The 15,132-nt window shown below is 38.1% G+C and overlaps 1 protein-coding gene across 1 annotated transcript in view; it reads right to left on the reverse strand.

The window, feature by feature from the left end:
• Positions 1-65: 65 nt before the first annotated feature.
• The window catches only part of LOC103517542 (exosome complex component rrp45), a 19,503-nt gene continuing 4,436 nt past the window's right edge, over positions 66-15,132 (reverse strand). The window contains exons 2-9 of the mRNA XM_008482578.3: positions 14,013-14,107; positions 13,407-13,629; positions 12,347-12,567; positions 11,742-11,963; positions 10,141-10,289; positions 2,713-2,789; positions 1,923-2,091; positions 66-603 (exon numbers count right to left, since the gene is read on the reverse strand). Coding sequence (XP_008480800.1) covers positions 536-603; positions 1,923-2,091; positions 2,713-2,789; positions 10,141-10,289; positions 11,742-11,963; positions 12,347-12,567; positions 13,407-13,629; positions 14,013-14,107 — 1,224 coding nt within the window. The 3' untranslated portion in view covers positions 66-535. The remainder of the gene's footprint in view (positions 604-1,922; positions 2,092-2,712; positions 2,790-10,140; positions 10,290-11,741; positions 11,964-12,346; positions 12,568-13,406; positions 13,630-14,012; positions 14,108-15,132) is intronic.

The following is a 15,132-nucleotide window of genomic DNA, read 5'->3' on the forward strand; positions in this document are numbered from 1 at the left end:
AGCGATCACTCTAAAGCTGATTGAGAGGCCGACGACAAACGCCGACCCCATCTGAACATGGGAAAGGGCGAAGAAGAACAAACAAATCATTACGTACAAACAGGCGAAGAATTCCGTCATTAGCTGTTATAAGTCTTATAACAAGTTATAACTTATAACCAAAGTCTGGAATCTTAAGCCCATTTTCCATTATCCGCACTATCTTGACAGTGTCTGATTATTTGAATAGAAATAGTTAGTATCATTCAATGAATTCAAATTATGGCCTAAACATAATTTGTGAAGAATTATAGTGGAAATCCGGCTTTGTCTTGGCACTTACCAACGTACTCTGGTACATAGGATTACCTGAGACACTTCTCTCTGTTTACTGGTCCTGTTCCTGGTTCCTGTTTGTTCCTGAGACACTAGTTCCACATGTCATCTGCCGAGCTGTTCCGCACTGCCACCAACAAGATACGTATAGCCATGATGATCGCCAACATTCGCAACGGATAGACACTCGAAGAACATAGCATAGAGGTAGGTAGTTTGCTCATTTCTCAGCAGGGGTCAGATCAGTCAACATCACAGTATCTTCTTCCTCACTATCACCACTTAGTACTGAAACCAAACCGAGATAAATTTATAAGTGCATTTGTTTGTTACAGTTATTTATTTATGTTTGGGGGTCACAAAGTGAGTTGAAACTCCGTTCAAGTTGAAATAAGCAATCTGATTGACTGATTTTTAGTCCGTCCTTCCTTTATTATTACTAATAATAAAAGGTATAGTGGACGGACTATTGTATTCGCTTCGCTTCGGTGTCTGTCTGTCAGTCTGTCCCCAATTAAAATGCATGTTGACTAAATATCTCGAGAACTGTGAGAACAAAAACAGAATATTAGAAATTATTCCTTAAAAAAAAAAAAAAAAAACTTACCCATCTTCCTCTTATAACTTTAGTGCGCGATTGACATATACAGCATAATTCAATTGACTCATCCTGCCATTGTATTGGACGCTTAGATAATCTCTACTTATCATTCTTCGGTAAATACCTGGATATCATTCGGTCATAACTCTATATCCACTGGTCTTACACAAGCATTGGGCTTCTAGACATTAAAATACGACTACTATCAATGTTGTTGAAGCTGAACTAAAAGAAAATATATGCTGATACTATGCTGGTCACAGGCAAAAAAACCTTCTTAAAAGTAACAAATAAATAAATAAATTTATCCCTATAGAAAGGAACTTATGCAAACCTGGATTCGTTTTCCATATATATCAAAATTAAAGGTCTTCAGATTTTACTCAGGATCTCGAGAAAATGACCTGTGCAAATTTTGTCCCCAAAAATCGATCGACAAGCCAAGATACCGATAAAAAAACTGGTTTTTGTTGTGATTTTTTTTCACATTTTCTCACTCAAAATGAGCTCTGATCTTCAAATTCGTCGCGTAATCGACCTATGAATGACTCAAAGCGGGATGAAAGATTTTAGATCAGTCGTTGAATTTAAGACCGGTTTTTAGCGTCATCTCATGTTAAGCTACGCCGAGCAAAGGCCAATGGATGGATTGGAGAGGACTTGAACATTATATTGGGGAATAAATGGGGAAACGGGCTCTAGTCTGATTTTAAATCATTACATAGAAAGTAAAATCAAACAAATCAATCAAGAATAATAATAAACTGAAATATTAAGAACAAATTTAGGTAGCGTAGTACATAGGTACTGGATTTTCTCTAATCACTACGGGCTAAAAAATTCCGCGGAGGACGGACCCTGCTTGTTTTTTTTTTTTTCGTCAATCAACTAGTACCACATTTACACCCATATTAGAGTCCAATGTAGGTACGCAACATATTTCAGTGCTCAACAAAAAAAAAAAAAAAAAAAAAAAAAAAAAAACAAACTCTTCCGATCTACTTACCCACTTCCTCTCTAACTTTAGTGCGCGGATTCACACTATCCACCAGCATAACCTCATCCCCCTCATCCTCCACTGATTGGACGCGTGGTGTCTCTGCCTTATCATCTTCGGCACTGGATTCATCGTCAGAACTAGATACCCACTGATTCTTTATACCACTTGGCTCGATCTGAAAAAACGGAAAATAACTAAATCAGAAATGAGCTAAAGAATATATTGCTGAAGATGCTCTCACAGGCAAAACTAGTCCTTCTTTAAAATGTAACAAATAAATAAATTTTATCCTTGTATTCGTTTTCCATACATCCCAAAAATTAAAGAAAATCCCTTCAGATTTTTTTTTCTTCTTGAAAAATCCCTTAAAATTTTCCACCAAAAATCGACCGCCACAGGCGGCGGTTCGGGACTCGGGAAAAATGTTTTTATTATCATTTCATTTATTTCTTTCTCTTTTTTTTTCTTTTCAAATCCGTAGGTACTCCGCAAATGTGATAGAAAGTTGTGTGATGTTCACACCAGATTTTTTTCCAACTCTTGAGATTGACTATGGGGTGATTTTTAAGTCCCAATATTTTGCTGTTGTGTTAGGTTAAAAAAATAAATAAATGAACATTTAATGGGGGGAAAACAATATAATCAAGGTAGATTTTTTCCCCATCCGTGGCACAAGCTCTGCTTATACGGGTGGGTATACCATTTATAAGAAAAATGTTCTGAGTTTTTTGTCGATCAAATATAAATGGAAACTTATTGAAAAAAAAAAGATATATTAAGTTTGGTTTCTACTTACGTCAGATTTACTAATGAGATCAGCAATGCCAGGCCCGACCTTTTCCACTTTCACTTTTGTCTCTCCACTGTCCTTTTCTGAAATCAAATCAATCAATCAATCAATCAATCAACCAACCAACCAACCAACCAATCAATCAATCAATCATGAATCACATTATAATCTAAATGTATATTCTAAAACCATTTATACCTTACTTTACGAGACAGAGGTCTTCTCGTCACGAAATCGAAGAGAAAGAAGACAGGAAAAGGACAGCGGTTCTGAGAACAAACCCTATCTTTTTAGAATTATGTTTGCACCGGGCAGAAATCGAACCCGCGGCCTAGCACTTACAAGGTAGGCGTGCTACCCTCCAAGCTAACTAGGCTTGCAGCGGTTATATAAACTTTGTTTTACTTTTACTTTCCCTATCCTATAGGAAGGAAAATAATGTAATAGGGTCTTTTTTTTAATAGTCAGCCCCCATGGCGTAGTGGTCACTGCGCTCGCCTTGCACGCGGGTGACCCGGGTTCGATTCCCGGCGGGGTCAAGAAATTTGCATCATGCAAATGATTGATTCCGTGACTGGCTGTTGCGGGGCCCACTCAGCATCTTAACCTTAGAGAACCTACAATAAGGTAAACACTACCCATGTTTGTTGTTTGCGAATATCGGGTTATTTGACTACTAGATCATTTTATTCATTTAACCCTTACTTACCCGCCGTTGAACACAGCATACGATATCGTGACCGGATAATGCAGTATGGTCATGGGGATAGGATCTTTCTCTGCCGCCGAATGAATGATAATCTGGTCGCCTGTAGACGTCACGTCGGGATGGCGGAAATGTGCCAGGGCGGCAAGGGCGGCAATAGAGCAGCAGCCGAGCAGATTGCCGTCGTAGTTGAGAACGTTCAAGTCGACACGGACGTTCCACACCTGGACACAACAAGTGGAAAAGGGGGTTAAAAAAACCTAGTGGTCAAGACGCTCGCCTGGTAAACAGGAGGGCGTGGATTCGATAACAGCCGAGGCCTGGAATTTTATGCTCATTTATTTCATAATTTGACCACATAATAATGGATCTCTAGGGGTTGGGCGGTAGGAATATTAGGATTATTGAGCAGGGTGTCTACCAAATTGGAAAAATAAAATTCCCTGACTTTTCCCGGTTTTCCAGTCCAATTTTTCAAAATTTCCAGCCCTTCCACTCAAGAATCCATTGTTTCTATTATTATTAATAATAATAGAATCTACTTACAATCTACTTACAATAAAAATCAATATACTATTACCTTTTCTTCGGCCACCACACACAAGGACTCAAGATCAATGCACTTGGACTCTTTGAAACACTTTTCGAGGAATCTGTTGATCAGAAAATCAATCATGAATCACATTATGTTCTAAATCTTAAATGTACATTCTAAAACCATTTATACCTTACTTTACGAGACGAAGGTCTTCTCGTCAGGAAATGGAAGAGAAAGAAGACAGGAAAAGGCCAGCGGTTCTGAGAACAAACCCTATCTTTTTTTAGAATTAGGTTTGCACCAGGAGGGAATCGAACCCGCGACCTAGCACTTATAAGGCAGGCGTGCTACGCTCCGAGCTAACTAGGCTTGCAGCAGTTATACAAACTTTGTTTTACTCCTATAGGAAGGAAAATAATGTAATAGGGTCTTTTTTTTTTAATAGTCAGCTCCCATGGCGTAGTGGTCACTGCGCTCGCCTTGCACGCGGGTACCCGGGTTCGATTCCCGGCGGGGTCAAGAAATTTGCATCATGCAAATGATTGATTCCGTGATTGGCTGTTGCGGGGCCCACTCAGCCTCCACCCGGGTTCGATTCCCGACGGGGTCAAGAAATTTGCATCATGCAAATGATTGATTCCGTGATTGGCTGTTGCGGGGCCCACTCAGCCTCGTGAGGAAAATGAGTAACTATGACATATAAATGCGCATAGCGACCGGTGCCAGCATTGGATTTTAGGATTATTGAGATATTGGGAAAATCCTACAATGCTGTAGTGAATCCTTTTGTCAGTAGAGATTCGTAGATTCTTAGTAGCTTAACCCATCCTTTAGGGCTGTTCGCCCCTACACCTAAGCCTCGGAGTGGGCTTTTGTAGTGAGCAGCAAAGTTTTGACATAATAACACAAAGAAACTGCATTTACATTTTTACATAAAGTTGTTGCTATTAGAATATGTGATGTTCAGTGTTTGGTTTGCCCCTCTTCAAATTTGTCCATCTACAAGGATGAATGGTTTTTTTTGGCAACTCCACTACTTTTTCTAATGAACTCATAATTACACCATCTCCACGGAATAGATATTAGTTACTGTAACTGCGATGCTACATTATTTACGTCATAATATACCCAAGAATTGAGATTTTATAAAAATTCTTAGTAACTTTTAGCTATGAAACTGGTATAGTAATTAAACTTTAATCAATTGAAATTAAAAGGGAAAAAAATACGAAGTCAATCCAAATCCAGAATATCCAGATCCAGCAATCTAAAGGAAACTTCAAACTTCTCTTTCCAACTTTTCATTACCCTCTGATGATTACAGAAGCCATCCAGGGGCCATCAGTAAGATATCACTAAAACAAGATCTTGACACGCTTAACATCAGCTCTCCCTTTATTTGCCCATAAAAGTGTTTTTAATCGTCCAATAAATTTTTGTGAAGTGTCAATTTCACTTGTTTTTTTACGTGGATTTACAATTTGAAGTTAGTTTCCCGAAATTCCGTGAATAAATAGTGATTTTTTGCAATTTTCTCCATACACGTGTTTTTCAATACCATATGTAAAATTTAATCTGACGTAACTATATACATGTGTATAGATATAGTGCAATATAACAGGTAGTATGACCCCTCTGAAACACAAACACTTTCACTACCACTTTACCCATTAACAATAGAAAACTTTTTTTTTCCTTATTCACAATTTTTTTTTATAATGAGTAATAAAAGACAGCTTATTTTATCTTTGAAACAAAAAATGGAACTATCTTTCCTTGACAAACTCGATATTAAAACTCAAGACAACGCCTATGACATGTACATAGAGTTGCAACAACTAAAAGATAGAGAACAGATTGAGATACCTGAAACATTATTATCTCACATTGCAAACCTATTAGAAAATTACAATGTTGAAATACTCAAAAACACTGACCAAGAGAAAACCCTCAAAAGCACAACAGATCTATTGAAAAAAGAAATCCAAAAGAGAATACACTTTGAAGAACAATACAAAGAACAACTAAAAATCAATAAAAATTTAACAACAGAATCTGACAAGCAGTTACAAATACATAAAACAATGGAATCCGATCAAAATAACAAAATCAAGACACTTGATTCCCTCAACTCAGAACTGAAAGAAGAGTTGAAGAAGACGAGGAACAATCTGATGAAGACCATGGAGGATCTGAAGAACGTGAAGGAAGAATTGAAAAGAACAAAACAGGAAGTAACCCCGATCCACATCCCTCATCAACAAGTAAACACAGCCATCAACACCGCCATATCCAATATCAACAGTGACCAACCTGCCGGACCCAGCATCCAAAACCACGAAGTTTCCCTTCAACTAAAGCAGATACTGTGGGCTATCAAAATTTCGTTTTTACTAGTTGCTATTTGTAGAGGTTAAAAAACGGAAAATCAACAGTTATTTTGAGCCCAAATTTCACAAAATCGCGTAACAGCCGGATTAGATTTTTTAAATGGGTTAAATTGGGCTGTCAACACACATCCCGCGTCCCACATGGGCTCGAATGGGTTAAGGATGAAATCTCGAGATAAAAATTACCTTGGAAGCTATAAGAAACAAAAAAGAAAAAAAACTTATATTTAATTAACTACTTTTTTTCGAGCAATAAAAATATCCAACAATACGTTTTGAATATTAGAGGTGTTTCTATCTTTGTGATATAAAAGCCATCGGTTTTTATGTAGTTTCGTCTCACACGAAGGGGGGTCGGGTCGACAATTTTTTGGACATTCTCAACACCTTGTTTCCATTAATAATATCTTCCATACAGCTTGATGAGACAAAGGGCCGAACAATGAGACTAAGGGACGTAAGGAGACCTAAAAGTCTGATCGAGTCCAAAATAAATTTTGCAAAATAAATGTTCAGTAGATGTTGAACATGTTTGGCAAATTTCATAAAAAAATTGCAAGTACTCTGGCAAATTCATAGAAAATTATCGAGTGATTTTGCATTTTTTATTGATGTAAAGGCACTCTACTGTTGATCTGACCTTAAACTCTGGCTCAAAAATTATAGCCAAAATATTTGAAAAATGAAATAAAGGATATCCCAATTTTTTTTTATTGATTAATACCTAGAATCTTGTTCGATACATTCTGTATGCGTTGGTATATTATCAGATAACTTTATACGATTCCTAATATACATTTACTATTAAACATGTGACTCGAAATGTGTAGCTTCTGGCATGGTAATGTACTAAAACTTCCATCATTAATACACCTTTTATATTCGTTCCTAATGATACACATTCACTTTTTTTGTCCTCCTGTAACATGATTTTTACATTAAAAAGTATCCCATTTAGAGTTCACACATTCTGTTTTAGGGTGCTACACCTTTATAGGTGGTATCGATATTAAATATACCGCCGCGCCGCGGTAGGAATCTCTGGTAATCCAGTTTGTCCATTTGTTGTTATTCATATCTTTTCTGATATTTGTAGATACTATTGTGATTTTTTCTTTGCTCATATTGCTTTTTCATAATATGTATTCGATAGAAATGAGAGTTGGAAAAATCTGAGGAATAATTTTCAATTTTCATTGATATTAGAAACTTGAATCTTGTCTTACTGCTTTTGTCAAGAAGTTTTCTGTCACCGACACACTCAGTTTCCTCCAATCAGGAGACTTTCCAAGAATGGCAAAAATGCAAAATACTCTGCTTAGTCTGCTTTGATTAGTTGAAAAAGTGTCAGTAGGGAGTACGGTATGGGTATGGGCCTAGTGTTAAATCGGCCTTATAGAATGTGGAAGTGGAAACCAAGAATATTTTGGGAAAGAAAATATTAAAGATAATGCCTACGAAAATATGAGATAGAAAGCTACATTCCCAGATACAAAAACACTTTGGATTTGGACTTACGGGCAATGGAGTTTGTAAACTTTATGGGTTTTGTCATAAACCATTAAGCAGTTATTAATATTAAAACTTGTTACCTATATCGATTATTTTTATTGATCTCATTACTGGGCAATAAAATGTAATTCGTCGGAATTCGAGAATCGATCTCATATCCTTGTGGGAATGTTTCGGTATTTCGGTAACGTACTTTGGATATCTTATTAATAATAGAGGTTTTCTTTTTGTTTGTCTGTAAGAGGTTGCCGTCTAAGCGGTAAGTCGTAGAAATTTTGTACGCAGGTTCATATTTTTATGGCGGTGGTTATAGGCGTTAAAATTTCCTAAAGCCAGCCGTTCGCGAGTTATTCAAGAAATTCGAAATTTTTGCCCGAAAACTGAGCGATGCAAAGCTCGCGGGTATCCCGCTAGTATTAGGTACACGATGTCAAAATGTCAAATTTGATTTGTTTATGTATTAAGAAATCAAAAAATGCATGCATATCTATCTAGAAAATAGAAACTCTTTCAAAATTTCAAATGACATAATATTACTCGAATCTGTAAGGAAAGAGGTAAAAAAAAAAAATAATAATGTAGGTTCTAAGCGGTATTCCAGAAATTAACAGCCCATAATATAATTATATTTAAATCCTGACTATGAAAATCCTACAAAAGTTCATGTTAAAATCAAAACACACCACGACAGTAACTACTGATTTAGACCGCAATCTATAAATAATTACAACCATAGTACAGTCAGAACTATGTACAAAGATCATAGTGTCTCTCCTCAACACGAAAACAAAAATGTACAATCACCGGACACAAATTATTCCAAACGTGAGAACAGAAGCAATTTAAATATTTTGGTGAGTTTCAAAGATGAGTCTGATAACGAGAAAAATCAAACCAGGCGCAACAGAGATACAGAAACAACTTCCAAAGATATATAGCATCAACCGAGGAGGAGATGATAGAAAACAAGACCTATAAACTTTAAAGCGTATCCAAAACACGTTCTTGTTCCAATGGAATTAACGATAGATTTGTAAATTTCGGATTATTTATTGCCTTTATTAATTAGAATGATAATCCTCTTGTTTATAATGCTGATGATAGTGATGATATATTCAAAACAAACAAAATATATGAAGTTCGTAGCTAAGAATCCAGTGAGCACTACTCGGGTTCCAAGAGGTGTCATAAGTTTGAAGAGATTTATGTTGTCTGCTCGCAAAGTTGCTGCAACTTCTCAACAAGTCACTGCAACCTGATACTCTATTAGAGAACATACAGTTTAGTTCGTTTAGTCGGTTGGAAAGAGTTTTTAGTGTTTCCGAACCATGTTATGATTTGGAAATCGAATTTATAATTTCTCAACCGCTAATGAGGTGTTTTATTCGGAAATGGAGGAATATTGTTCGAAATTTATTGTTAAGTCGGCTTAGAGTGTTTCTCATAGTATTCCTCATGAGCTCATCATTCTCATTTACAAATCCCTCGCGTCCATTTCGGAACAATATTTGGGTTAGAAGTTCGTCAGCTCATGTGGGAAAAATCTCAATTTTCGGAATTATGCAGGTCCCGTTTTAATCACATTCCATCATGGAACTACGAGAGAACTTGTATGTGCGGATAGGCTCACTTTCTTTCACATTATTTCAAATATAATCACATTCCATCATGGAACTACGAGAGAACTTGTATGTGCGGATAGGCTCACTTTCTTTCACATTATTTCAAATATGTTCAATGGGAGTACTTTCCCAAATATAAATAATATTGACACTTTCATTCTGTTCTCGAGAGAAAAAGATCCCACGGCCGAAACGGTAAATGCGCAAGGAACACTTGCTGATGAACCAAAGAATATGCAATACTAAAAGACATTGATCACAGTGGCCGTTTTATTGGTTCAATAAAATTCATGAGGATTACAACATAATTGGTACTGTAACTTGTTAATAACTATAAAGTTAATTAGCTACAATTTGAGAACCGCTGAATAATGTAAACAATGGTAGATAAAAATTTCAGAACAAAGTGAAGATTTGTGATTGAAATTCGACTAAAATTCCATTTTTTGAACAATTGAAGGTGTTCTTTTACAGAGTTTGTGACTTACGGATATAGAACATTCGTTGCACTACTCGAAAATTGCAATTTTAGCTCAAAATTCACTTTATTTACTAAAAAACTCACAAATTATTCACGACTGAAAGTAAAACACAACCACTTCCAAGCAGCGTTTCTCATACTAATAACACAAAGAAACTGCATTTTTTTTTAAATAGACATTTTACCTCCTTCATCGAGCAGTATCCTGTCAGTTTTATTGACCAGATTGGCATAGGCTGAGTCCACACCTAGCTTCTGTCTATCTTGTGACAATGCGAGAGCCGTGTCCAGTTGAATACACTCGGTGAATCCTGGCACTGTACTTCCTTCTGACCTGAGAAGGAGAAGAGGGTGATTAATTGAGTATTAATGATATTCTGGCCAGCCTAGTTAGCTTAGTTGGTAGTGCGTCTGCCTTGTAAGCGCTAGGCTGCGGGTTCGATTCCCGCCCGGGGCGGATTTTATCCCCTGGCACTGTACTTCCTTCTGATCTGAGAAGGAGAAAAGGGTGATTAATTGAGTATTAAAGATATTCTGAAAATTAAGAAGAGGTTTGATAGAGGGAACTGGTTTGATAGAGGGAAGAGGGATGTAACTGCTAAGGTTTTCTCATCCTGAAAGCTAAGAAAGAAGGAAGAAAGGATGGGAAAAAGCCAGCCCATTTCGAACCTTATCAGTTTAGGAATAAATACGCCCCGGGCGGGAATCGAACCCGCGGCCTAGCGCTTACAAGGCAGACGCGCTACACTCCAAGCTAAGTAGGCTGGTACTAGTTCAAACTTGGTTTTCACCACGACCTTTTTTTTACTGTCCTTGTTAACATTGACTTCTTTTGTTTGTTTGATAGAAGTTTAATGTATGCCTAGGTTTTTAGTGGCGACAAGCTACCTTCAACCTGCCTCGGTGGTGTAGTGGTCAAGACGCTCGCCTGGTAATCAGGAGGGCGTGGGTTCGATCCCAGCCGAGGTATGGAATTTTATTCTGAAAATTAAGAAGAGGTTTGATAGAGGGAACTGTAACTACTAAGGCCTTATCGTCCCGAAAGCTAAGAAAGAAGGAAGAAAGGATGGGAAAAAGCCAGCCCATTTCGAACATTATCAGTTTAGGAATAAATACGCCCCGGGCGGGAATCGAACCCGCGGCCTAGCGCTTGCAAGGTAGACGCGCTACACTCCAAGCTAAGTAGGCTGGCCAGGTACTAGTTCAAACTTGGTTTTCACCACGACCTTTTTTTTTACTGTCCTTGTTAACATTGACTTGTTTTGTTTGTTTGATAGAAGTTTAATGTATGCCCCGGTTTTTAGTGGCGACAAGCTCCCTTCAACCTGCCTCGGTGGTGTAGTGGTCAAGACGCTCGCCTGGAGGGCGTGGGTTCGATCCCAGCCGAGGTATGGAATTTTATCCTCATTTATTTGAGAACTTGACCACATAATAATGGAGCTCTACGGGTTAGGTGGTAGAGAACGCCTAAGGCATTAACCTCGCCTAGTGGTTGCCTTCCACTCAAGAGTCTATTATTATTATTATTTTATAATTAACCTCACGCGATTACTCACCTGGTCAATGGTCACCCATCCGGACACTAACCACGCGCAACTTTGATTAACTTCAGTGATATTTACCTCAACTTAGCATCATTCTCCAGCGCTGTCCTCAGTTTGGTAACCAATACACTGGCTGTCTCAGCGGCCTGCTTGGTTAGGGATAGTAGAAATCTTGTCTCGTCAATGGTCACCCATCCGGACACTAACCACGCGCAACTTTGACTAACTTCAGTGATATTTACCTCAACTTGGCATCATTCTCCAGCGCTGTCCTCAGTTTGGTAACCAATACACTGGCTGTCTCAGCGGCCTGCTTGGTTAGGGATAGTAGAAATCTTGGATCGGCTAGGGCCGCACCCTCCAAATGAAGGCCGCATATCTCCCTATAGGAATTGACAGCCAGGATGATTTGAGCCGAGGCCCCACCCTCTTCAGTACTGGTGGGGTCGAGAATGATCTGCTCCCTGAGGGGGATGGAAGAGTGTGGATTAATTTACTTTTGTCCGCCCAAAGGCAAACAAAAAACATCATGAGGGACTATGTATAGTGACAGAATGCGATCATATACGCGTTATTAACATTGCTAGAACGTCTTTTTTTTAGAGTTGGTTATCAATTCGGACCTTTGGGTTCAATCCCGGCCGAGGTGTGGACTTTTATTCTCAACATTTTTTGAGAATTTGGTCACAATAATAATAGTAACCTGCTGCTGGTATAAATTTTATTATCATTACTCAATCTTAACCTTAGAGAACCTACAATAGGGTAAACACTACCCATGTTTGTTGTTTGCGAATGTCGGGTTATTTGACTACTAGGTCATTTTATTCATTTAACCCTTACTTACCCGCCGTTGAACACAGCATACGATATCGTGACCGGATAATGCAGTATGGTCATGGGGATAGGATCTTTCTCAGCCGCCGAATGAATGATAATCTGGTCGCCTGTGGACGTCACATCGGGATGGCGGAAATGTGCCAGGGCGGCAAGGGCGGCAATAGAGCAGCAGCCGAGCAGATTGCCGTCGTAGTTGAGAACGTTCAAGTCGACACGGACGTTCCAAACCTGGACACAACAAGTGGAAAAGGGGGTTAAAAAAAACGTAGTGGTCAAGACGCTCGCCTGGTAAACAGGAGGGCGTGGGTTCGATAACAGCCGAGGCCTGGAATTTTATGCTCATTTATTTCATAATTTGACCACATAATAATGGATCTCTAGGGGTTGGGCGGTAGAGAACGCCTCCCGCGTTACCCTGCCTGGTGGTTCCCTTCCACTCAAGAATCCATTGTTTCTATTATTAATAATAAGATGAGTGTTCGACCGTTTTTATTAGTAGCAATGAAACAACTGCTACATTGAACTCGTGTGTTCTGTGTCGTAGCATGCCCATCCCGTAGTATACCTCTCATCAGATGGGCGATAAGAAACATCACTTCTCAGTTAGGTGCTGGGTCAACACGAGAACACCAGAAAGTAACCCGTTGAAATATTTGAAATCAAAAAGCGAGTACAATTTTTTTTTTGGTCGATGGTGGGGATCGAACAAGAAGCCCACTTCGAGGTTTAGGTGGAGGGGCAAACAGCCCTAAAGCTTGGGTTAAGCTTATACGAATCTACTTATGTACTACGATTTCGATACCTGTGGCAATTGATTCATACGTCTCAGCTTGGGCAAAAGAGTCTGAGTGAGGTCTATAGTTTACAGAACTACCAGTTGAAAAATAAAAAATCAATCAAATCTCAAATTCTTTGTGGTAAAGCCGAGCTTTTTCACAATTTTTGTGTATATCACAGCGTTACTAAGTGCCTCCTTTGCAATCAATTTCCATAAAATCAATATATTCTGGCAGGCAGGCAGGCATTCTACCAGGATAAACAAGGTGTATTGTATTCCATATTTTTACCTTTTCTTCGGCCACCACACACAAGGACTCAAGATCAATGCACTTGGACTCTTTGAAACACTTTTCGAGGAATCTGTTGATCATAACACTGGTGTCTGTTTGTCTGCCCGTCTCAAACTGTGGGGATGCCATAGGACTCAGCTCTGCATTGATAAACAGGAGACCTTCGTTCGGACGGGTGGCTTTCGGAATGACCATATTGCACGACACTTGCGCCAGGACCCTGTAGAAAACGGAATAGAACGAAATTGATTGGGAATTTTCATGCTAAAATTAGATATTATAACTTTATTTGGAGTCCCTTTATGCTTTATTTCAACAGTTTATTGCACAAAAGTGAGTGATTTCTTTCAGGAGGTTTGATCGAGAGAACGGTAACAATATCGCCCCAAAACCAAAGAGAGAACTTCACAAGAAGGACAGGAAAAAGTTAGATGGACAGAACTATAACAACGGAGGTCCTATCGTCCCGAAACTGAAGAAAGAAGGAGGTCAGGATAGGAGAAAGCCAGCCGTTCTGAAAACAAATCTTATCTGTTTAGGATAAAATCAGCTTCGGACGGGAATCGAACCCGCGCTTACCTCAAGATAAATTTGGATACTCACTTGGTTTCACCCAGGGACACCATACAGCTTCCCCATTCTCTGCCGAAATTGATGTCCAATTTTCTGAACTCATGAAATCGACGTCCGTCCAATCTCTGAAAAGGTAGATAGAAACACACCCAAAATTATTTAACAATTATTTATAGATTGATACACACCAACTGATTGGGAGTAGGGTAGGTGAAATACTTAAGAGGTAAAACTTTAGTAGTGTAAAAATAATTAAGTAGAGTGATTGACGTTTATTTCTCTTAGAAAAAATAATAAATCAAAGCAGAAACTAAAGCGAAATAAGGAAATAGGTGAGAAGGAATCATCTTCATGGACACATGGATGATTTTCCTAAACTCATTAAGACTTACCTAACATTCCATTGATGAGAAAGCAAGCAATTAAAAACAACATTACAAATCACATGAGATGCATTTCCTATTTTTTCCCCTAAATATGAACATTTGTACTAAAACAGTACTTATTGCTGCTATCTTGCTAATAAAAGAATTACCTATTTAATTTTAAAATCATCCTTATACAGTCTACAGTCTACACATTCACATATCCTGGGGGGATGAAGGTTAACACAAAAAATGAGCAGCGCCGCAGGCGAAATTTTTGAAAATTGTGAGCTACAATTTATAGAAACCAGAATTAACGAAATTGAAATTTTTATGGTTAAATGGGGCCCCAAGATAACTCTAGCTCAATCCTGACATTTGATTCTAATATTGTTGGTACATACTTAGTAGGTACTCTGAAGTCTGTTATTTGATAGAATAGTACCCATAGTAAAATTACATTCAGAAAATTTCTTTTTTATTAAAGGGTTCAAGCATGTTAGCATTGAAAGAATGTTAGCAAGATAAGGTCATTATGTGGTCATGAAATGTCTCACTACAGTCAACACTTCTGTGATATTTGAGCATGTAAACATAATTATGATGTAGATCTTAATGTACAAGTAGAGAAAGCACAAGAATAGACATATTGGGTGACAATCACTCAATTTAGATTTATTGTAAGTACTTTATTGTTTTTAACTTTTTTTTGTTCACTATTCCTCCAATCATTTTTTTACTTTCCTCGAATCTGATTTTTTATAAAGAGTTTGCTAGGTTTTTTT

This window comes from Diaphorina citri, unplaced genomic scaffold (assembly GCF_000475195.1).
Source record: "Diaphorina citri unplaced genomic scaffold, Diaci psyllid genome assembly version 1.1 scaffold1882, whole genome shotgun sequence".
Classification (NCBI taxonomy): domain Eukaryota; kingdom Metazoa; phylum Arthropoda; class Insecta; order Hemiptera; family Psyllidae; genus Diaphorina; species Diaphorina citri.